Source organism: Microtus oregoni, unplaced genomic scaffold (assembly GCF_018167655.1).
Source record: "Microtus oregoni isolate MIOR12 unplaced genomic scaffold, Mior012 000014F_ref0000157, whole genome shotgun sequence".
NCBI classification, from domain to species: domain Eukaryota; kingdom Metazoa; phylum Chordata; class Mammalia; order Rodentia; family Cricetidae; genus Microtus; species Microtus oregoni.
The window spans coordinates 45,163,307-45,187,293 of NW_024543073.1; the positions used below are offsets into that span (position 1 = coordinate 45,163,307).

At 43.0% G+C, this 23,987-nt stretch overlaps 1 protein-coding gene across 5 annotated transcripts in view; it reads left to right on the forward strand.

Annotated features, from left to right (window-relative positions):
- The window catches only part of Slc10a7 (solute carrier family 10 member 7), a 225,644-nt gene that overhangs the window by 55,559 nt on the left and 146,098 nt on the right, over positions 1 to 23,987 (forward strand). For all 5 annotated transcript variants that reach the window (XM_041663234.1, XM_041663232.1, XM_041663235.1 and 2 more), the window contains exon 5: positions 15,359 to 15,397. In XM_041663234.1, the coding sequence (XP_041519168.1) occupies positions 15,359 to 15,397 (39 nt within the window). The remainder of the gene's footprint in view (positions 1 to 15,358; positions 15,398 to 23,987) is intronic.

Genomic DNA, 23,987 nt, shown 5'->3' on the forward strand with positions numbered 1-23,987 from the left:
TTTCTGTGTGGTTCTTCTTCTTATGAAAGCATTAAATGTTCCCACTGATAATCTAGAAAATACAGCCAAATGATTTCTTTATTTACTGGTAGATAACCTTATTCTTAGGCATATTCTATGTGTCCTTAGCCCTTCATAAACTTACAGGTTTTGTTATTAAAATAATCTTATGATCTTTTGAGCTAGTTCATATGGTTTTTTATATGGTTTTTTTTTTTTTTCAAGAGTTGAGGGAGGACTGAACCTAGCACTTTATCCTTGCAGAACTAACTAACTCCCCAGCCCCTCCATAGAGGGTTTTTAGAAGTAGCATTGTTGGGTCATGTGGAATATGACATTCTTAAGACTGATGAAGATGTTGCTGCTTGCCTTACTCCTAGCAAGACTAGAAAGGGGCAAAATCCCCCCTCCCCCCCCAACGCTTTGTTGAGTGAGACCGCTCACCATGTTACAAGTAGAGTCACATCTGAAGGTCTTGGCACTCTGAACTGAAATAAGAACGTTTGGACAGTTAGAGTGAATCTTTCTGTGAGTTATCTTCACAGCCCCCCCCCCCTTTCTTTTTTTTAAGAAAACACTTACCGATATAAAACATTTGACCAGAAGAAAGCCTCAGGTTGTCAGAGTTACTTACCCAGCGCTGTTGAGCTGGCTCTTATTAAATCATCTCCTGGCAGTCCATTAGTTGTGGTACCACGCAATTGCATGGCCCGCTAAGCTAATACACCTTCCGTCACTAACAGAAGGATACCCTTAATAAAAACTTGAAGTCGATTTAGTGCTTTGCTGCTTGCTGACTGCTGTTGTACTTTTTAGTGTGTCTGTGTGATTTCCTTGCCATGTTTATTAGATATTCATCTATATCCTATCTACATAGTATATTAGAGTCAGATAAAGATTAACGGCCTGGGGAGGAAGGCTGTTGGCAAGCTCCTCTTTATACTTCCAGTTCAGCCACTGTCAGTGTTTCGTCTTCTCAAGCAGGTTCCCTCCACCCCAGGCTAGGAGACTGGGAAACTTTCTCTCCTTCTTCTGTCGGGATTACTCTGTTATTTGTAGATATAAATGATGCCTTGAAGCTTGTTTTTAAACTCAGCCGTGATCTTTATAGGACATAAAAAGAACCACTGTGTTCTGTCATCTGTACAAATCGGAGAAGATCCACGTTGTCAGTGTTAACACTAGAAAGGAGAAATCTCACTCAGCTAACTTAAAGTCATCAGTGTTTCATAGTTTCTGAAAAGTATACTCAGTCTTTTATTTGAAAAAAAAAAGACAAAAACTTTAGTTTTAATAGTGAGTTTATTTTTTATTATTTAGCAAAATTCAAGTCATAACCAACTGCTAATTAATAACATGTTTAAAAAAAGAGTCTAATGTTTTTTAAAGTTTTTCAAGACAAGGTTTCTCTGTGTAGCCCTGGCTATCCTGGAACTCACTTTGTAGTTATTAAAACTGACCTCCAACTCAGATCCGCCTGCCTGTGCCTCCCAAGTGCTAGGACAAGGTGTGTGTGAGCCACCTCTGCCCAGCAAGAGTCTAATGTTTGTGGTAGTGGAGTGGGTGTCTTTGTCCCAAGATAATGGCAGGTGGTCCGGTGCCATGCCTTTCTCTCCTGTTCAGTTTGGCAGCACAGTCGTAAAGACACAGACTCCCAAAGACCCGAGACTTCCCTGGGGCGATGGCTCAGTGGGTAAAGAGCTTGCTTGCAGGCGTGAGTTCAGATCTCCCGTAACAGCTGCCATAATAATATGTGTCTGTGGTCGTAGTGCTCCTACAGCAGGATGGGCGCTCGAGACAGACTCAGTCCTGGAAGCTTGCCAGCCTGTTGTATGCAGTGGCACATAACAAAGAGATCCCACTCAAACAGGGTGGATGATGAGGACTGACATCTGAGATTATTCTCTGAGCTTCACACGTGTGCCATGGTTTGCATAAATAAGCCTGCATATACTCATAGGGATGTACATGTGCATATGCACACATACACACACAATTTTTTGTTTTTGTTTTTCGAGGCAGGGTTTCTCTGTAGCTTTGGGTCCTGTCCTGGAGCTAGCTCTTGTAGACCAGGCTGGCCTCGAGCTCACAGAGATCTGCCTGCCTCTGCCTCCCGAGTGCTGGTATTAAAGGCGTGTGCCACCACTGTCCCATACACACAGATTTTTAAAGAACTTATTCTAATCACTTTTATATATTTTTTATTTTTGGTCCTCTAGATGGAACTGAGGACTTCCTGCATCCTAGGCAAGCACTGTACTGAGTTGTATAGCCCGCCCACTGTCCACCCTATTATTATTTTTTAAATAATTTTTTTATTATGTCACATGCTTGTGCGCCCATGCCTGCATGTGTGTTTGTGTGTCCTGCCAGCCTGCAACCAGTCTTCCTTTAGGCAGCCATGCTCTCTGTCGTTCTTCCACCTCACGGTGCTTCAGTTGCGTTCATTTATTTAAACCCTACCTCTTCCTGCAGTTGCACTTAACAAGCTATTTGTGCTCTATTTGTAGTGTGGTGCAGGAGTTCAAGACCCTGTCAGTTCAGTAAGCGCGAACCGCCATGAGCGGAAGTGCAGGGGTTTGAACTACAGAGCACTTGGGTGTGGGTGCAAGAAGGAAGGCAGTTTCTCTGGGGACCCTTTTAGAAATGCTTGTGCTTCACCTGCTGTCGTATGTTTTGATTCCTATGTCAGGGAACAGACACTTGTGTAAGGAACAGCAGCTGGGCCACAGATTTTATGACGTTTTGTACGATACCTGGGTTTTTATATAATCATTTAATTTAATCTCACAATAATTTTATGAAGCTGGTGTTATAGTTTCCATTTAATAAGTTGGTAGCCTTGACGATAGGGTGGCTGGATCAAGTGGTCCTTTTCATGAGGTGAGCCTCATGGTTCGTTTCCCTTTGGCTTTTTGTTTGGGTGGCCTGTGGCAGAGCGGTTGTCCCTTGTTAAGTCTGTCCTGTCCCCACGAGCTGCTTTTGCACTCTTGTCACAAAGCAGCTCCTATCTTCAGGAAGCTCATCTTCCAGATGTGCACTCTTGTCACAAAGCAGCTCCTATCTTCAGGAAGCTCATCTTCCAGATGTGCACTCTTGTCACAAAGCAGCTCCTATCTTCAGGAAGCTCATCTTCCAGATGTGCACTCTTGTCACAAAGCAGCTCCTATCTTCAGGAAGCTCATCTTCCAGATGTGCACTCTTGTCACAAAGCAGCTCCTATCTTCAGGAAGCTCATCTTCCAGATGTGCACTCTTGTCACAATGCAGCTCCTATATCTCCAGGAAGCTCATCTTCCAGATGTGCTGTCTGTGAGCCAGTTTCCGCTCCTCTCAGTAAGTGCTGAAATCTGGAGACCAACTTTGTTCTTGTTCATTTTTCCTCAAGAAAGCGATGCCTTCGAAAATAAACGGATAAATAAATAAAGTTTATTTTTACAATAAATTTTACTCATTGAGTCAATTTATACTAAAAACTCTGTGGATATTTTGACATTACAATGACTGTTAGGCTAATATAAAAAGATTTGACATGTTAATATTGGAAGTTTTAAGCTCTATTTCTTAAGCTGTTTTTATTCATGTGTTGGGATGGAATGTGCACACGTGTGTGCATGTTTGTATCCGTGGGAATACTTTGCTGATTTGAGTACATTTGTGTACACGTGTCCAGATGGCAGAGGTCAACCTTGCCTGTGATTTCTCAGGAGAGCTGTTTACCTTGGTTTTGGAAACAGTGTCTTGAACTGGGACATGAAGCTAGGCCGACCAGCCAGTGAACTTTGGGCACCTTCCTGCCTTTCCCGGCCCCCTCGCTCTTTGGCTCTGGGATTGCACACATTTATCACCATACCTGACTTTTCCATGGGTCTGGGGCCTAAACTCAGGTCCCCCTTTTACCTGTACTGCAAGCGTTTTCCTGACTGAGCCTCTGCCCTAAAGAAGTCCCTAGCTAGGAATTTAAGTTTTTCTCTTGTTAGTGTTTCATAGGTTTTAAAATCTAAGTTTTATACCTTTTACCTGTTTTTATATTACTTATAAATAGTATTTTTTGTTAATTTCAATTTAAAATTATTCCTTGTTGGTATATAGAGGTATGTTGTTTTGTATGTACACTTTATGCTTTGCAACAATGAAAACCGCACTTACTTTTCCTTATTTTTAAGGGGAGCTAGGTGGGACAGTATAAATTCCTGATTTACACAGTCCTTCCAGCCTGTGTGCCCTTCTTTCTTTGTCTCGCGTTATTTCTCAGCTAGGACTTCCAGGCAGTCAAGGTAAAGAAATCAAGCCAGATGAGGGAGGAGAATTTAAAGTTTGTTATTGCATAAAAGAAATAAATGCAGGCTTATGCAGGAAACCACAGAATCAAAAAGTTAGGTGCACAGAGGAAAAATGGGCATGTTGCTTTGCCTTCAGCATGGCTGGTCATCACACTGGAGGCTTCCACGTAGCAGAGGATTGGCCAATAACTATTGTTGCCAGTTTTTGGAGGCAGTTTAAATTTTATCCATAATTATCAGAGACATTTAAAAGGCAAACCCAAGTTAAATTTTATATCTATTTGCAAATCAAACGAGGTTAAGGCCATTTTTGTGGCATAGCTGGTTTCTTCTGCTCTGGGAACGGTTATTTGGTCTTCATGTTGTATGGTCACAATAAGACCGGGGTTACCTAGAAACAGCAATGATAATACCCTCTCATTCCCAGAACATTCTTAGGAATTCGAGTTTTTTAAGCTGTGTGCGCGCTCATGTGTATTTGTCTCTTTGTGGCACACATATGCATGGTTATAAATACATGTGTGTGATTTCAGAGGCTGAAGTTGGGTGTCTTTCCTGATCAGTTTTCATTTTATTTCCGGAGTCAAGGGCTCTTGCTGAACTAAAAAACCATCAATTTAAATGGTGTTGCCAGCGATCTTGCCCTGGGATTGCTCCCTGCCTCCTGACCAATGTCTGGGATTACAGATGGTCTGCTTCACCGCCTGGCTTCTGTGGAGGTTCTGAGGCTTGAACTCTGGTCCTCGTGCTTGCACACTTAGGACATTATCCACTGAATGATCGCCCCAGCATCTAGTTTTCTGAATTTTTAGCTGTAAATGTATGTGTTTAACTCTTTGTCCCAGGCTGGTCTTTGACTTTCAGTCTTTCTGCCTCAGCCTTCTGAGTGTTGAGAATACAGGCAAGTGCCACCACATCTGACAGTACAGCCAGACGCCACCACGCCCTGACAATACAGCCCAGTGACACCATGTCCTGACAGTACATCCAGACGCCACCACGCCCTGACAGTACAGCCGAGTGCCACCATGTCCTGACAGTACAGCCAGACACCACCACGCCCTGACAGTACAGCCAGACACCACCACGCCCTGACAGTACAGCCGGGTGCCACCATGTCTGACAGTACAGCCAGACGCCACCACGTCCTGACAGTACTGCCGAGTGCCACCATGTCCTGACAGTACAGCCAGACGCCACCACGCCCTGACAGTACAGCCCAGTGACACCATGTCCTGACAGTACAGCCAGACGCCACCATGTCCTGACAGTACAGCCTAGTGACACCATGTCTGACAGTACAGCCAGACGCCACCACGTCCTGACAGTACAGCCGAGTGACACCATGTCCTGACAGTACAGCCAGACGCCACCACGTCCTGACAGTACTGCCGAGTGCCACCATGTCCTGACAGTACAGCCGAGTGACACCATGTCCTGACAGTACAGCCAGACGCCACCACGCCCTGACAATACAGCCGAGTGACACCATGTCCTGACAATACAGCCAGGAGCCACCACATCCACCTGAATTTTGTCACATAGTTTTGAAATGACCACTTTAGAAATAATTTTTTTTGGAAAGTCAAAAATTCCTTAATTTTTTATTCCTGGTAGCACTGCCACAATGTACAGGTAGTACATTACCTGATGTAATGAAAAGACAAAGAAAAAGACAAAGCTACGACAGATCAAAGACCTCAGGAACAAACATCTCGCTGACACTGCCTTGCATTAATCAGTAGCTGCACTTTTGCAAACTGTGGCTCTGACAGTCCTGAACAAGAAGGGCCTCCTGTTTAAGCTGCGATAACTTTTCTGACTGTGGATCATCCCTCCTTCTGTAGCAGATTTTTACAGTTCCTCTAATACATTTAGGACGACTGTCTCAAAGTAACCTGCAGCTTTCCTGACAACTCCGCTCTCTCCTGCTAAGAACCCTAGCCCTTTTCTGCTGTTTTTTAAAAACCTTCTGCTACCACATCCACCACTTCCACCACCTGATCCATAGCCACCACCGTAGGGACTGCCTGAGCTTCTTCCACCAGAACTGCCCCCTCTCACGGGTCCATAATTTGATTGCTGTTGTCCACTATAATTTCCAGAGTCATTATGGTTCCCACCACCACCATAGTTACCTCCACCAAAATTTCCTCCTTCATTGTAACTGTCATATCCTCCTCCACCACCACCACCATATTCACCACCTTGGTTTCCACATCCTGGTCTACCACCACCATAGCCTCCTCTACTGCTGTAGCCAGCACCACCACCATAGTTGCTACCATCCCCTCCAAATCCATTATAGCCACCATTATCACCTCCATAACTACCTCTGGTGCCACCACCTCCACCACCATAGCCTCCTCTTCCACCAAAGTTTCCACCATAACCAAAGTTACCTCCACGACTCAAAATTGCCAGATCCCCCTCCACGACCTCTCTGTGACCCCGCAGACCTCTGCATCTCTTGTTTAGAAAGGGTCCCCTTCACTTCACAGTTATGCCCATGGTTAGTGTGGCCGAGCACACACTGCAGCATCCACCTCTTCAACACAAGAGTAGGTCACAAAACCAAAGCCCCTGGTAAGTCTGTAAGTGTGCCCCATTTCTCAAAATGTTCTCTTAAGATATCATCTGTGGCTGGGCGGTGGTGGCGCATGCCTTTAATTCCAGCACTTGGGAGGCAGAGGCAGGCGGATCTCTGTTAGTTCGAGACCAGCCTGGTCTACAAGAGCTAGTTCCAGGACAGGGTCCAAAACCACAGAGAAACCCTGTCTCGAAAAACCAAAAAAAAAAAAAAAAAAAAAAGATCTGTGGTTTCAAAGCTCAGACCCCCAATAAACAATTTCCTCAACTGTTCTGGTTCCTTGGGATCAGGGCCCTCCATTTTGAGACCGGACTCGCCTCTACCAACTCGAGTTCAATATCGAAAAAAAAATCATTTTTAAGATGAAGTGCCTCGATTAAATTTTCAGGTCATAAACCAATCATGTACTCTTAAAGCAAACCTCATTGTATAGTGAAGTATTTCTGCATATCGCTAGGTTCCAATAATTCAGATTTAAATGGGCCTTTGTACCTATCTATATACATTAGAATTATTATTTTCTGCCTTTCTTATGATGCTTTAGATGGCTTTGCCATCAGGCTGATGTTCTGGCATTTTCTGGATGAGTTTCTACAAAATTAATATTTCTAATTTAAATGTTGTGTTAGGGCCTGGTGAGATGCTTCAGCAGGCGAAAGCTGAGTTCCATCCCCAGAGCCCACAGGGGTGGAAGAAGAGAACAGAGACCCACAGCGTGTCTTCTAAGCTCCATGATGCACCATGTGGTGTGTACACACATGCACATGCACACATGTGCACACATACATAATACATAAATGTAGAACAGCAAAAGAAATGTTACATTAGAGCCAGGCATGGTGGTGCATGCCTTTAATCCCACACTCAGGTGGCAGAGGCAGGCAGATCTCTTTGGGTTCAAGGCCAGCCTGGTCTACAAATCAAGTTCCAGAACAGCCAGGGCTACACAGAGAAACCGTGTTTTGAAAAACAAACAAAACGTTATTAGAGCCAATATAGACTATAATGTCCCTTCCCCTGAAGAACCAGCTCGACATCCACTGCTCAGGACTTGTGGTAGCAATAATGAGGGGACCCCCTTAAAGAATATGTCAGGAAAGGGGAGGATTTCGTGCTGAAGATGTGATTTCTAACATGATCTGAACCTGAAACTCCTCAAGTGCGCATCCGGCTTCTCAGCGAAGACTCTGCAGGGTGACTTCAGTGGCACGGCCTGTGGCCTGTGGCAGCCTGTGACTGGATGGAAAGTTACTTCCCCAAAGGTGTAGGGAAGCTGTTTATTACTGATGAGAAGCTGATGGGAGAGGGATTGCTGAGGGCTGAGCCATTGCTCTCTTGAGAAGCGCTGAGGTCCTCAGCCCTAATGGATGGAAAAGAGCAGACATTACAGAGTTGAGTAGCTGGAGTCTAAAACTTGTGAGAAACCCTAGATTGCTTTGACATAGGTTGTCACTTCTGTTTTGTGGATGCCCTTCTACACAAAGTGCCAGGGGAGTTTTTGGCCAGATTTTCCCCTGGTGTGCTGAGAGCTTCGTCTATGGTTGGCACTGAATAGAGCTTCCATTAATTGATCAGAGAAATGCTTGTGTGCCACTAGGAGTTTCCTGAAAGAACGCAGGGTCATTAGTTGCTGGGTTTTCTTAACTCTTTGAAGTCATTGTTGTGTTTTAGGCTATTGTCCTTAACTGTGACTCCACAGGCTTTGACTTTTTGTATTCCAAGGGCCTAGGCTTAACAAAGTTGTGTTTAATGAATAGAGAAATAATTTTGTTTAATCCTTTTTAGGGGAGTTTGGAAACCCATAAGATAAAGAAAAATCAAGCTTCAGGAATTTCAGCAAATTGGCATTATTGAAAGATATAATGTCAAGTACTGTATCACAATTTAACTGATTTCTGTTTAGCTTCATTTCAGATATTTACATGAAGTCAATATAATGTAAGAAAGCAAATCTTAAGTGTTTTGAGTTGAAGACTTGGTGTTCTGGTTTGTACCCACATTTTGTCCCTTCACTAGCAATGATACAGTGAAGATGGCTAGGTAGATAGTTTCCCTAAGATACTGTGTTGGGGTTACTCAGTTCAGCTGGACGTTAACTGACCAGTATCTGATATACTGACCAGTATCTAATATACACATTATCATGCTATGTTCGCCCAAAGGTTGATGAGTGAGCCTCTAGGATTCTTAATTGTGCTTACTAGCCAACATTTATTTTATATTTTCCCCCTTACTAAATATATAGGTAATAAAATGTCCTTAAAAATCAAGGAACAGGGCTGGAGAGATGGCTCAGAGGTTAAGAGCATTGCCTGCTCTTCCAAAGGTCCTGAGTTTAATTCCCAGCAACCACATGGTGGCTCACAATCATCTGTAATGGGGTCTAGTGCCCTCTTCTGGCCTGCAGGCATACATACAGATAGACTATTGTATACATAACAAATAAATAAATAAATAAATATTTTTTAAAAAAAAAGCCGGGCGGTGGTGGCGCACGCCTTTAATCCCAGCACTTGGGAGGCAGAGGCAGGCAGATCTCTGTGAGTTCGAGACCAGCCTGGTCTACAAGAGCTAGTTCCAGGACAGGCTCCAAAACCACAGAGAAACCCTGTCTCGAAAAACCAAAAAAAAAAAAAAAAATCAAGGAACAACACAGAGGAGAAAATGTTTATCATTCCATTATCCCCACATAACTGTAACCATTTTAATATATTGGCTTCTGCAATTTAAATGCAAAAGCAATATCTGTGGATGTCTGAAGCCCGTGAGCTAGCCCGTGTGGCTGTGATAGAGTGGCAGCAGCATGCCTGGAGAGGACTTCTGTCTGGCTTTGCTGGGGACCACATGACCTTGGAAAGACCTCTTTCCTCCCGAAGCTTTATTTCTTCATAGTAATGCACTTGTCAGTGAATCCAAGGATCCTGCCCTCTAGGTCTGATTTCTCTGCACCTGAGATTTCAGGAGGAGGTCACAGGAATCTCAGTGGTAGTGGGCATTTGCAAGTCTTCCTCTAGGTTGTCGTGGATTTTTCTATTGTGTAACCAGTTTTACTTAAAGTCACTCTTTCCCCCAGAACCTGAACCCGGTCTGAACTGATGGATCTATTGAGTTGCTAACTGAGGAGAATGTAAAAAGGGTCCTTTAACAGACTGGAGACCACTTCAGCCTCTGCACTGTCGCAGTGCCTGGGACTTGGCGGTAAACATCCAAGGAGTAGAGCACTGGAGCTGCTATTTGATTCTTTTTGCACCTCAAGAAAATTGATTTTGCCCTCTGTCCCAGGCTCTGCGCACACTGTGAGAGTGGATTGGTATGCAAGGGTTGGTGTATATTAGGCGCCTGAGCTCTAAAAGTGTTAAAAGGCGTCTGGTTTGTCTTAGAAGGGTCAGTCTGCACATTAAACGATTTTTGTTGAACAGTTAAGATGCCCTTTTACTTTTACCGTTTTGTGTGCGGACTTTTTCTTATGCATTTTAACAGTTATTTAAGAGTTCCCATGTGCTTAGAAAGGAGTCTGAATATATGCAGTGTAAAAAAAAAATAAGCCTGATACAAACAATGTCAACTGTTCCATCAGTACCATCTAAGGACTGGGAGCTGTAGGTGCAACAATATGTAAAATACAGCTTGTGAGAGATTGCCTTTATTAACTGTCATCATCCTCAGAATATATGTTCAAATAAACGTTGTGTAATAACTAAATTTGAGATTAATAGGCCCCTTAAGAAACAGCGAAGTCATTCAGAGTAGTCAGTGAAAAATAGTCTGTGAGCCTGTGCCGTGCACACATTGTCCTGCTCACATGCTCTCTCCGTGTCTGTGAGCCTGTGCCGTGCACACATTGTCCTGCTCACATGCTCTCTCCGTGTCTGTGAGCCTGTGCACACATTGTCCTGCTCACATGCTCTCTCCGTGTCTGTGAGCCTGTGCACACATTGTCCTGCTCGCGTGCTCTCTCCGTGTCTGTGAGCCTGTGCACACATTGTCCTGCTCGCACGCTCTCTCCGTGTCTGTGAGCCTGTGCCATGCACACATTGTCCTGCTCACGTGCTCTCTCCGTGTCTGTGCCGTGCACACATTGTCCTGCTCACGTGCTCTCTCTGTGTCTGTGAGCCTGTGCCGTGCACACATTGTCCCGCTTGCATGCTCTCTCCGTGTCTGTGAGCCTGTGCCGTGCACACATTGTCCTGCTCACGTGCTCTCTCCGTGTCTGTGCCGTGCACACATTGTCCTGCTCACATGCTCTCTCCGTGTCTGTGAGCCTGTGCCGTGCACACATTGTCCTGCTCACACGCTCTCTCCGTGTCTGTGAGCCTGTGCACACATTGTCCTGCTCGCACGCTCTCTCCGTGTCTGTGAGCCTGTGCCGTGCACACATTGTCCCGCTCGCATGCTCTCTCCCGTGTCACTGCCATTTGTCACTGTCGGCCAACTCCGCTCTCATTAAAACACGCAAGCACCAAAGCAGCTTCATTTTCTTAAGAGGAGAGGACACCTGATTCAATTTAGGGCGCAGAAACAGGAACTTGCATATTTTCCATGCCTGACTTGAAAAGAATAGTTTTAAACAGGGATGGTAACTCTGTTCACCTCAGGTTAAAGGATATGCAAGAAAAAAAAAATTCCCCCACCATGGTAGCAAGATAGACCTGCAGAAATTAGAAAGAATTATAGCTTCCTCCTGGAGCAGCAGTTTGATGACAGACAGTTCCTCTCAAGTAGGAAGTATGTCGGCATTTATAAAAATATGTAACTGCGCTCCCTCCAGCAGTAGGCTCGACAAAGAATTAAAGTGTTCCAAACTGCCTCCTTCAGTTGGTAAATGCTTCGTGGCCATGCTAGCCCTTTCTTCTTCATGTGATAATTCATTTAAGAATATTGAGTGTAAGGTCTTCTGTCCGGACTGGGGAGGAAGTTACTTCACCTTACCTCATGGGCTGTTTGTACAGGCTGAATATCTAGGTGAACAGGCAAACATTCCACCACCTTGCTTAAGAATAAACTTTGTATTCTAATTTTTTTTTTGATGTTCGGATAAATCATCATAGAGTTTTAGGATGCCATATATCTAAATATCATAAATCATCAACAGTGGTCTGTTAGGCTGGTTGCTCAAGAATGGGCATTTTGATTTTTATTTTTGTCCTTTTATAAACATTGTTTGTTGTGCGTGTATGTGTGCACACACACATGCGAACACACATGGGCACGCTTTGGTGTGTAAGTGAGGAAGTCAGAGGACGACTTGTGGGAGTTGGTTCTCTCCTTGCACACTGTGGGTCCAGGGAGCAAACGCAGGCTGCCAGCCTGCAACAAGTGTGTCTGCTTGCTGAGTAGCCTGCTCCCCTGTGTCTCTAAATCCTCACAGACTAGCAAGGCCACCTTATTAACCCCGTGGGGCAGGGGGGGAGAGGTCTCGGTTTGGCTGATCTACTATTGGGTCACAGGTTATACACATAGAAGGTTTCTAGAGGAATTTTGGATCAGGAAGGGAAGAACCATTACGGGGAGCCAATGGTCAGGCTTTGGGGATCCAGAGGACCTAGATGGTGAGAGACAGGAACCCATATTCCAGTAATGTTTGCTGAAGAAAATCCATCCAGAGCATTTTGCAACTTCTTCAGACCTTCTGCAGTGTGGTTAAGCTTTCTGTTTGCTTTGCCGCTTCCTTTACTCATTTTTTTAAAAAAAAAAATCCAGTGGTTTTTTTTTTTTTTTTTTTTTTTAAACTGTCTGAGAAGAGCAAAACCCAGGCTAGTTGAGAGTCTGTCTGGTCAGCCTATGACCACATTGAGGAGTGGTGGGTGGGCAAACACTGGTCACATCCTGCTTTTTCCTGCTCCAGGATGCAACAGCCAGAGAAGTCATGCAGAGGGGAGAAGGCTGGGCTCAGAAGGCTCTGGTTCCAGCCACAGGCTCTTCTCCTTTGTGAGGGACTATAGACACCTTTTTCCCTTTTATGTTGTCTTTAGATGGCAGTAGGGAGCTGCTTTGGCTGAGGACTACAGACATACACCTGCTTGTCTGTCTCCTAGGGCATTGAAGGGGTGGCTGGCCTTGTGTTACTGGTGGCTCTTCCGTAGGTGCCATCTTTTGGCATTCCACTCTGCTTCATGCCCTCCTTGGCAGCCAGAACCTGGGCTTCTTCCAACATGGACACGCCTACAGCATCAGCTCCCTGGCTTCACCACTCTGGCTTGGCCTGACTCCTGTGTGGCTAGAGTCAGTTTCATCCCGGTTTACTAAATATTTAGAGTACTGTGTTCCAGTCCCTTCTCTGGATGGTGTGGATGTAAGTTTTTACTGGCTACTTGGAGGTGTGGTCCGCAAGCTGATTTGCTAGGATAGCCGAGGGTTGCTTAAGGTCCTCTCCCTTCCTTGAGGGAGGAGTTATTTTAGATCAGGGAGCAAAGATGTAAGAAATAGCATGATGTCATGAATTTGAGGAAGTGGGGAGTAGTTTAATGAGGCAGGGAAGGAACGGAGAGTGCCGTCTAGAGAGTGCCGGCTAGAGAGTGCCGGCTAGAGAAGGCCTTGCAGACTGTGTGAAGGGAAGGGCAGCCCTCCTTACATCAGAAAACAGCCCCCAAAACTCTTGAAATCCTAACTTCCTCATGTACTGCTGCTGTAGAATTGAGCCTAAGCTTGTGGGAATTGGTTCTCTCCTTGCACACTGTGGGTTCAGGGTATCTAACTTCATCTGGTCTTTGGAGTACCAGAGCCCTAAATCAATCAGTTCACAAAAGGTGTTGATTTCCCACCCAAGTGGATGACATAGCAGAGAATTCAGATCTTCCCACAGTCAGAAACTGCCAAGGAGGTGGCTGGGGCATCTCGTCGTGACACCGCTCTCTCAGCCAGTCCACATGAAATACTACTCATGTTTGTATCACGGAGGTGATCAAGAGTGGCTGGGTTGGAGGGTTTGGGTACTTTCTCAACTCTGATTTGTGAGTTACACTTGTAGTGACGCCATGTTTCTGTAAGTGCTGGGCGGCTCACTTGCTATCTGGTGTAAGGTTAGGAAAAGAGTCTGAAAATGACGAGGAAGGAAGAACTCTGGCGGAAAGCCCTAACTGCTTTCTTTGAAAAAAGCTCCATCTATCTGGAGCATAAAATGCAGCTTGCGCTCACAGATTTTTGGGAAATCTGTACACGTGTGTGTGAGGATGCCAATGCACCCCGTTGTTCTGACCACAACCCACGTGTATCCCCTTTAGTTTTCTCTGTGTGTAGAACTTTCCTGGAATTGCCCATAGTTGAGTTCTAGGGAGATGCCAAAAATAATGTCGCTGTAGTTTATAACTGTCATTTATAATATTTTATGTGGCTGAATCTTTTTATTCCTCATCGTCTCCCCCAGTACAGCACAGAACGCCATATGCCTCTGTCTCTGTCAAAAAGCAGAGGTTTCCCTGGCCTGTGATTGTTGCCTGTGTTCATGCCACAGAAGAGCTGGGGTCCAGTGCCATCTTTTATTGATAGGACTAGCAAAGGAGATATCTAATGAAATTATCAAAGCTTTGAATTAATTATGAAGCGGCATAAGAAAGCCAAGCTCTCTGGAGCCAGCGATCTCATTACCCATGCACTCTCATTGTGTCCTCTTCTGGAGCAGAGCTCTTTCCACTACCGCCTCGCCCTGCTTTGGACTTAAGTCAAACTTCCTAAACCGATGCCCTCTTTTCTACACTGCGGCCCGGAATGTTCCTAACGACTAACTGACACTGCTCTGAACTTTCTGGGCATTTAAATAGGTTTTTTTCAACATGCTTTTGTTTTTTTCTCCGCCCCCCCCCCCCCGGTTCCATTTTCTTTCATCAAATGTACAAGTTTTTTCCCCATTTTTGAGTAATGTGAAAAGCCGCCAGGATTCTGGCGTATAGCTTCATGGAACACAGGAACTGACTTAGCTGAGGGGTGGATAGCCTCTGCTGTGTCCTCAAGGATGCCTTGGTAAGCAGAATCAATCCTTTTTTCTTTAATTTTGGGTACTAATGGCACATTTTCTTGCTTGTTTCTAACCAATGAATGGTTAGCATGACAATAGTTTTCCTGGTCTCAACTGTCCTGCCCTTGGTGCTGAAGTGCAGGGCAACAGCCCTCACTTCATGGTGGTAGTTCATAGGTAGGGACGCATTATTGTGTGGAGATCAACCTCTGGTGTTCCTAGGCAGCAAAGTCAACAATAACCACGCTTTGATTTACTGTCGGGGATTGTTCTTTTGGGCCATACAGTTTTGAAGCCTCTCTTGACGAGCCTTTTCCTGCCTGCTTCTGAGCCCCACCATGGATGTGTTCCTAAGCTGCTGCCTTCTGTCTTAGTAAACTACAGGCCACTGGTATTCGTGAGAGCAGTGACTGACTTTACTCTGTAGGGTCAGTGCTGAGATTTGGAACGGTGGGGAAAGGGGGACCGATCATCTTTGCTTGTCCTGTTGCTGTTTACTTTCAATGAGTTTCTCTCCCATTTATTCTCTTCTTAGGCGGCTGCGATATTTAATTCAGCATTTGGGAGTTTTCTGGTGAGTACACGTGGTTTAACTTTGCCTATTTTATTTTTTCTTAAGAGATTGTTTTGCACAAATGATTTAGAGCTGAACTTCTTTTACTCTTTGGTGAAATATTAAAGTTTTGGATCTTTGCACGTTCCCTTAATTATACCCTAGGAAAATAGTAAAAACACGTGAATATTCTCTTGCAATATATTTTGGAGACTTGGGTTTAATAGTCCGTTAATGGATTCAAGGAATCAATTAAAATGCTATGTGCCTCCTTATAGAGGTTATGTCAATATATTGATCACTTAATGAGGTCTTTTAGATGATTATTATTTTGTGTCATGGGACAGAGGATTTTGAAAAGGAAACATGACCCAGCTGGTCAGAAAGGGAATGCTAATTTATGATTGACACGTCATTTATTTTCTACATTTTCTTGTCAAAGAAGCTACCATGTACAGTCTTGGGTATGTCTGAGAAATCTTTGTGGAACACTAACAAAAAGAGTGACATGAGAATATAGTTCATGAATAAGTTGCAAGAAAATATAGTATTTTTAGAGATGTAAATATAAATTATAAATAAAATGATTCAAACCCAGTTCCACCACTGTAAGCAGAGCCTCTGTAATTAGGAAGCTCTTCCTTTAACGTTTAGATAATTATCTTAAATTAGATTATCATAATACTTGATTTGTGTTATAAAAGAATGGAGATAGAAACAGTTTCCTATACTTAATAGTTATGCTTATACTTTCGAACTTGCTAAACTCAGGAAAATAAATTAGAATATTTGCTTTAGGTGCAGAGCTCACTTACAGACCTGTAATGTAGTGACTTACTCATGACTGGAATAAAATCAGTGGAATATAAACTGGCTTATGAATCTAGGTGGAACACCCCTATGTGTGCTTAGGATATTCTGTGTGTCACTTGTGTCTGCATTGTATGCATAGTTCAAGCTTTAAAAGACATTGCTAACCCAGTGTTAATTGCCAAAATGCTACATGGTTTTTGAAGTCATTGTCTTCTAGATGATACCGATTCTGTGAAACACAGTGCTGAAGTATGTCCACTCTTACAGATACTGTGCTTTGGGTTTTGTTACTGTTGTTGTTTGTTTGTATTTTGATATCATATTTTTATTGGATTTAGAAACAAAGTCTATTTAGAAATAACCTCTTGGTCAGGCATAGTAGCTACTTCTATAAGCTTAGCTCTGGGGAGGCTGAGGCAGTAGGATTGCCACAAGTTTAAGGACACCTTCAGCCACATGAGACTCAAATTCAAAGAGAGAGAGAGACAGGTAGAGATAGAGACAAACAGAGACAGAGACACAGAATGTGCGCACTGATTTTTAAGACTACTTAGTTTAGACTTAGTAATATCTCATTAAGCTACTGTTTTCATTTCTTTCTCTACATTGTCACATTGTTTAACAGAGTAGTATGTGTAAAATATAAATTTTCTGGAAGCCAGTTTTGGTGAGGTTTGAAATCATACACATCCACTATGACGCATGGCTTTGTAACTTGGGTTGTTCACTCGTGAAAATGCTCATGATAATTGAGAAGATGCAATGGGGAAATTATGGAAGTGGCTGAAGCAAAACCCTCTGGCCCTTCACTGAAGAGAGTGCTTGCTCCAGTGAAGTTACATATGACTCTACCCTTCTTTAACATAATTACAGCGAGGTTGATGAAATACATGTAGGTCTACCTAAATATGATGTGATGACCTGGCCTCTCAGGAGACAGAACTCCTGTCTTTCTGCTCTGCCATCCACAGCATGTGGCAGCTGCTGTAGTTTCTTCCTTCTCTCCATCTCTGTCTCTGTCTCTCTGTCTCTCTCTCTCTCTCTCTCTCTCTCTCTCTCTCACACACACACACACACACACACACACACACACACACACAGTAGCATTGCTGGAATCCCAATACCACCCTTTCACTAATACCTTGTTACAGAAATTTAGCCACACAGTCACATCCAATCAGCGAAACATGGCAGTTTGCCATGACTTCAGTCACTGAAACGACTGTTCCATACAGGGGCCCGTGTGTATTTTCTGCCTATATGGAATGTTCAAAAGTATGCACATGTTTGAAGAAAGAAGTTACATTAGTGGAATGATAGGAGAAGTTGGCCCTTGAGTTAGATTGTAAAGACTCGCTGTACAGAGGGGAAATTCTGAATTATAAATCATTCATATGGAATGGTGTTGCTAGTGTTTGGGGATTTTCTTTATGAAGGAATTTTGTGCTTACAAGTGGTAGTGGCCATCCAACTTGAAGCAGGGTGAGTTTGAATTCTCTCTGACTGAATATGAACTGAACCAGATACCTGCCCTGTAATGTACATAATGTTGAACCAATCATATCTTCTGTCTATGGAAACATGTTGACAGTGCATAGAAAATGCTTGTATGAGGTGCTGGAAACATCTAGGTGTTGGTCCAGTCTCTTGATTTTAGATGTTTTTGTATTGACTGTTGAAAACCACCAGATTAAGAATTTGTCTCTGCCAGGTGCTCTAAGCTCTAAGAGTCAAGGAGCTGTTCTCTTGTTTTGAGTAATCATTCCTGTCTTTGTGCCTGTGTGTACTATCTGTGTGCGTGTGTCTGTGCGTGTGTGTCTGCACATGCACACATGCATATATTATGAGTGACCATTCCTTGTGTATGTGTGTGCTCATATGCATATGTGTATACAAAAAAAATAATCACTTATAACCAGACAATATGTATGTTAGAATCTGTATATATTTAATATTATGTTCTTTAGTAGAGAACATGTATTATAATATTCTATATAAGCATTCTAGTATATATTATAATCTGATATATTAATATTTATTTCAGGTTAATTCCAATTACCTTAAACCTTTGAAAGACTTTTATTAGAAGACATTTTGGAAAAAGACTTAAGGGTATTTTTGTTGATTTTTTTTTCAGGCATTTGGGTATAACAAATAAAATATGGTACATATTTATAGCTAGTTTAATAATGTCCTGGGTCTAATTAAAACACAGTGATTTTAAGAACTAATTGTTATATAAAACTTTTTAAATAGAGCTATACTGGTAATAACTAATGATAGATGAATTCAATTTATATAAATTTCAGACCAAGAGATTGTTTTTGTTTTGAAATTGTGCCATAGAGGATTGCTTTAAGTTAAGAAGTTAATACCCCACTCCTCCGCTGCTCATTTTACCCGTTCAGCTTATTGTTATTGTGGACTATAGTCAGTGGCTTGAGCCTTCCTTCTCAGTGAGGATAGAATTCGAATAGAATTTGGTAGCACTGTGTGCTCTGGCTAACTAAGGTGATATCTAAATGCATATGTTTGTGTATCCCACATAATACGTATGTCTATGTTTCCCATGTAATGCCTTTGTCTGTGCATGCCATGTAAAACCTACACATGCCAAGAGCAGTACCTTACATGTTACATTTTCATCAGAAGGAGGTGTGTTTGTTTTTACATTTTGAAAAAATTTTTGTAAAGATTTATTCAATCTCCTTTTATGTGTGTGAGTATTTGACTACATGTAGTGTGCGTGTGCCTAGTGCTTGCAGAGGCCAGAAGAGGTGTCAGCAAGAACAGAGAAGAATCTCACATGTTAATGAAGGCTTGTAATACTTCCTCCCTTCTCCCTTTCCCCCCTTCTCCTCCAGCACCCAGTCTCTCCCTCTCCTTCCCTTTTCTTCCTCCTCTCACTGTCCTCCCTTTCCTCTCCCCTCTCCCTCTGCACAAGATCTGACCCAAACTCATGACCCTCTCGCCTAAGTCTAGGGTATGTTTAGTTCATGGATATGAAGGAAGGAGATCATTTTGCTCAGTATTAACAATGATGTTGATTTTTCAAGAAAATTATTTATTTATTTATTTTATGTATGAATACTCTAACTGCATGTATACCTATGCCAGAAGAGGACATCTGATCCCACTGTAGGTGGTTGTGTGCCACCCCATGTGGTTGCTGGGAATTGAGCTCAGACCTCTGGAAGAGCAGCCAGTGCTCTTAACCACTGAGCCAGCTCTCCAGCCCTGAGGATGTTGCTTTTAACTAATCCAGATTATCTGGAATCTTGGTTTACCCTTCAAAGTTCAGGACTTGATTTTCATTGGTCTTCAGCAACCACGCACCTTCATTTTCATGGGGAGTTCAGTGCCGTCCTACACGGCACCATTTCAAACTGGTTGGTCTTTGCAGCAAGGAAGTCACAAGCTCCCTGCAGATGCTCTTCTTACAGAGGCAGCATCACCCTAAGGCTAGAGCGCAGACAATTGACTGGCTTTCCTTTCTTAAATACTGTTGAGTGGGGGTTGGGGAGTTAGCCTAGTCAGTACCCTGAACCTTACAAGGGGAGGCTCAGCTGGTCCTCAGCACTCCTCTGAAACACCAGGGGTTGTGCTCCCTGCTCACAGCCCCAGCCTGGGGAGTCAGACACAGGTGCAGGGGGCTTGCTGGCCATCCAGCCTCCTTCCCTTCTATTTGAGTTCCAGTCTAGGGAGAGCCCTATCTCAACAAATAATGTGGAGTCCAGCTTACACAAGTAACAACAACGACAGAAGAATACTGTTAATTCATTTAATAAGGTAACACAAAAGGCAAACCACAACTCTCACCTAAGGGGAATAAAATATTATTTTGAGGCCAAATGTGAGTGACCGTGGATCCCATATTTCCACAGATTGCATATTTCAACATGGATCTAGTTTTGTGAAGCTTTTATAGAAATAGAACAAAAGAACAGAGAATGTCATACAAAGACACCTCTTAAACACTAGGTGGGCAGGGGTAAAGCAAATGGGATTCTCTGCCTTAGGCCTTGGATGCAATTTGATATCATCTTAGCATCTTTGTGGGAGCCAGGTTTCTGTACATTCCAAAGGATTTACCTGATTAATTGTCTCAAAGATAGTAGCTCACCCACAAGGAGGGCAATAAAGGACTATTAAGAGGGCTAAAGATGGCCCAAGATAATTTGGCTTTGGAGGAGTGACATTCCAGGATAGCAGTCCTAGGTGTTCTAATCGGTTGGTGAGCCCAAGAGGCTGAGGCTTCTTCGCAGGAATTCTTCACATGAGATAGAAAATTGTCTTGAATGTCTCAGAGCCCATAAGTTCACGGCTTCTGTCTAGTTACTGAAGCCAAAGCAAACATAAATAAATATGTGGAAAAATAACTAAAAAGATTGAGGGGCTGGAGAGTTGGCTCAGCAGTTAAGAGCATTGACTGCTCTTCCAGAGGACCCAGATTCAATTCCCAGCACTCATATGGCAGCTCACAACTGTCTGTAACTACAATTCCAGTGGATCCGACTCCCTCACAAAGACGTGCCGATCAAACACCAATACATATTTAAAAAAAAAAAAAGATTAAAAAAGCAGGATGGCAGGGGCCATCCTCAGTGCAGTTTCCCGCATTCAGGCTCCATTATGGGTCTTGCCATGTCAGCGTGCTGTTTGTTAAATCAGATCCGCTTTTAAAATTTGAATTTATCTCAAGCTCAAACTCCACCGCAACACTATAAATAAAAAACTATCTTGTTATGACTAAGGTAGCAGATATGAAATCACAGGAGAACAAGCTGCTATAACTTTGAAGCTAAACTCTGCAGCCTTCATAGGGAGATGGGGGTGGTCACCTTCCTGCCCTTCTCCAAAAGACAAAATTGGCACCAGCACCAAAAGAATTTGCCTGTTTGAGTTAGCTTCCCCCGCAGTCCTCTGTATGAGTTAGCTTCCTCTGCGGTCCCTGTGTCCAAGGAAGCTCCTGTTTTCTGGGTTTCTCAATCAAGGATCCCAGCAATGGAGGCTGTGCCTGTCTCTTTCCCAGACTCTTGTCTGTGAATGCTTGTGCAACACTAGACAAGTATGTCAAAGTCCAGATAGGCTGGAACTCAAAAGATGCTACACTGCTTAGAAGGAGGAAGGCCCCTCTCACAGGTGAATCTGAATTCATTTCAAAGACAAACTTTTATCTCAATTAATCAGTGAAAATAGAAATGCTCTTGTTATTTAATAAAGATGTGTGCAGAATGTCTACCGAGTCCATTTTAGCAGCATAATGCTCTGCGTGGCCTGATGGGACTGGTGCAGCAAGTAAGTGCATTAGTCACAGCAGCCATTTTTCTTGCAGATTTGTGACGTGGATTTAATTATAGGGATGACCAGCAACTTACAAATCTAATTTTGGTGGAGGTTGAGGCAATTTTTTTTTATTTTAATAATGATGGATTTTTTTAGAGCAATGATTTCATTACTATTTAAAGAAATCTACTAGTGTAGAACTAGCAATTGACTGCAGTTATTTTATTATCCTTTAACAAATGCCATGTGCTTTCATTTTCATTTTTATTAATTTTTAAAATGTCATCATTTCCAAACTGGGAAAGTATTTGCCCCAAAACCTTTTTGGGCAAAAATAAATAAATATACATCATTCTGGATGTTTATAAAGAGCCTCCTTAGAAACATGACCCTCACAGTTGGTTAAAACCAAGATTGAGTTTCCTTAGTTAGACTGCAAGCGACCTTCAGTCCAGCTGCCCAGTGACTCCTGGTACTTGTGGTCACGTGGTTCTCACCTTCTTCCCTCTCTTTCTCCAAAGCAAGCGTTTACCAAGATCAGTCTATTTTTCCATTGTAAACACCTTTCGTTGACTCTGTTTGTTTTGTTATTGTTGGCAGAAACAAAATTAGCGTTTTCAGGTCACATTTACAGACATATCTTCAGACATTAATATTAGCTCATGTTGGGTGTTCATTCTGAGTTCTGACAAAAGTGCCCCTGTATATGGATGGTGCCACAGTCTAGGGTAAGGTGATTTCTGTTTGACCACAGATTCGGTTTGTTTTCAGTCCTTCTCCCAGCTTTAGCCCAACTGCCATGGATCCCTTCTGTCTTTTCTAGGGGGTCCTGTGAATGCCATGGCCTCAGGCTGAGCCTGACTACTTTGCATATTTGACTCTTGTCATGTTACTGCCTGCATTACCAACCTTCTCATTGCTAAGTCATATTGTATTGCTTATAGAGTGGTTGTTGATGGCCTTTGGGTACTTTGGGTATTGAATGACTTTGACAGGGCTGTGTGTTAAGGACTTGGTCGCTAGGGTGCTATGTTGGGAGGTGCTGTGGATCCTAGAAGGAACACTGTGGAGATCCCTAGGGCACTGGGGACTGTGGAACCTCTGCTCTGCTGCCCACTCCCCACCACTGCCATCCAGCATCTCAGCAGAGACCAAAAAGTGGTTGTACCTTATCACAGATGGGAGCTCTACACCAGCTAAGGGAAGCCTTTCCCTCTCTCATGGAATAGTCTCGGGCATCGTCTTGTGCTGGCAGAAGGCTGACAGCCCATTCCTTGTGTTTGTTGCTTATGGGTAAAGCTGCTGTGCTTGTGTAGGGACCTCACATAGACATACTTTCCCACATCTAGGGAGAACTTGGGGGCAGAGTTGCTGGGTCATGAGGTGAAGAAGTTTTGAGCCTCCCAACTGTTCACTGTGTTAGATCTGCAGATGAGTATATTGGGAGTCCAGTTGTCCCTGGCCTGCCAGGTCTTGGTGTTAGCATTTTTTTATTTCAGTCACTCTTGTAGGCATGTAATATATGTCATCGTGGCTTTGATTTGCCTTTTCCTTCTTGGCTAATGATTATGGACATATTATGTGTGTTCTTTTTTTTTGCCATCTGCACGTCTTTTTTGAATTTTTCTGTTCAAATTTCTTGCCTATTTTAAAAGATTGAATCACCTGTTCCTTTATAGTGGTTGTAGGTCTTTATTTTGAACACAAATCATTTATCAGATTTTACAGGTGGTTCCCTTTTATGCACTGCACACATGCATGCATGCAAACACACACACACACACACACACATTTTTTTGTTTTTTTATTAACTGACTTGCAAGGGAAAAATATTAGATCAAACTTATCTATATTTTGTCTTTATTCTCGTGCTTTTTGTTTTCTTAGTTCTTGTTTTACCTAAAGGCACAAATATTTTTCTCTTCTGTTTTCTTCTCCCATTTGGTTTTGACTTTTTCACTTAGGTCTATGGTCTATTTGGAGTTCGTGTTTACAGATGTATTGCAGCTAGGATTTGTTACTTTGCTTATGGCTGTAAAAGTTATTATTTTTTATATCTGTCCATGTCCTACTTTTCCCTGGTAGATTTTCTCCATCCCCTTTGCACATAAAGTTCTTCCCGTCATGCAGTAGTGGCACACTCGGGAGGCAGAGGCAGGCAGATCTCTGTGAGTTCAAGGCCAGCCTGGTCTACAAGAGCTAGTTCCAGGACAGGCTCCAAAGCTACAGAGAAACCCTGTCTTGAAAAATCAAAAAAAAAAAAGTTCTTCCCTTCAAACATCTGATGTATATTCACACATATTTTCTTTTAGTTTGTAGTCAAAACAGATATCTATTTCATTGATAATCATCTGGGGTTTGATGGATGCAGATGTTTGACAAACCTTCATCTACTCACAACAACATGGTTAAGAAGTCAAGCCACAGCAAGAAGACTTTCCATCTAATTTTTTTATTTTGAGAAAGGGTCCCATTGTAAAGCCCATGTAGGTCTTGAACTTGACTCATATTT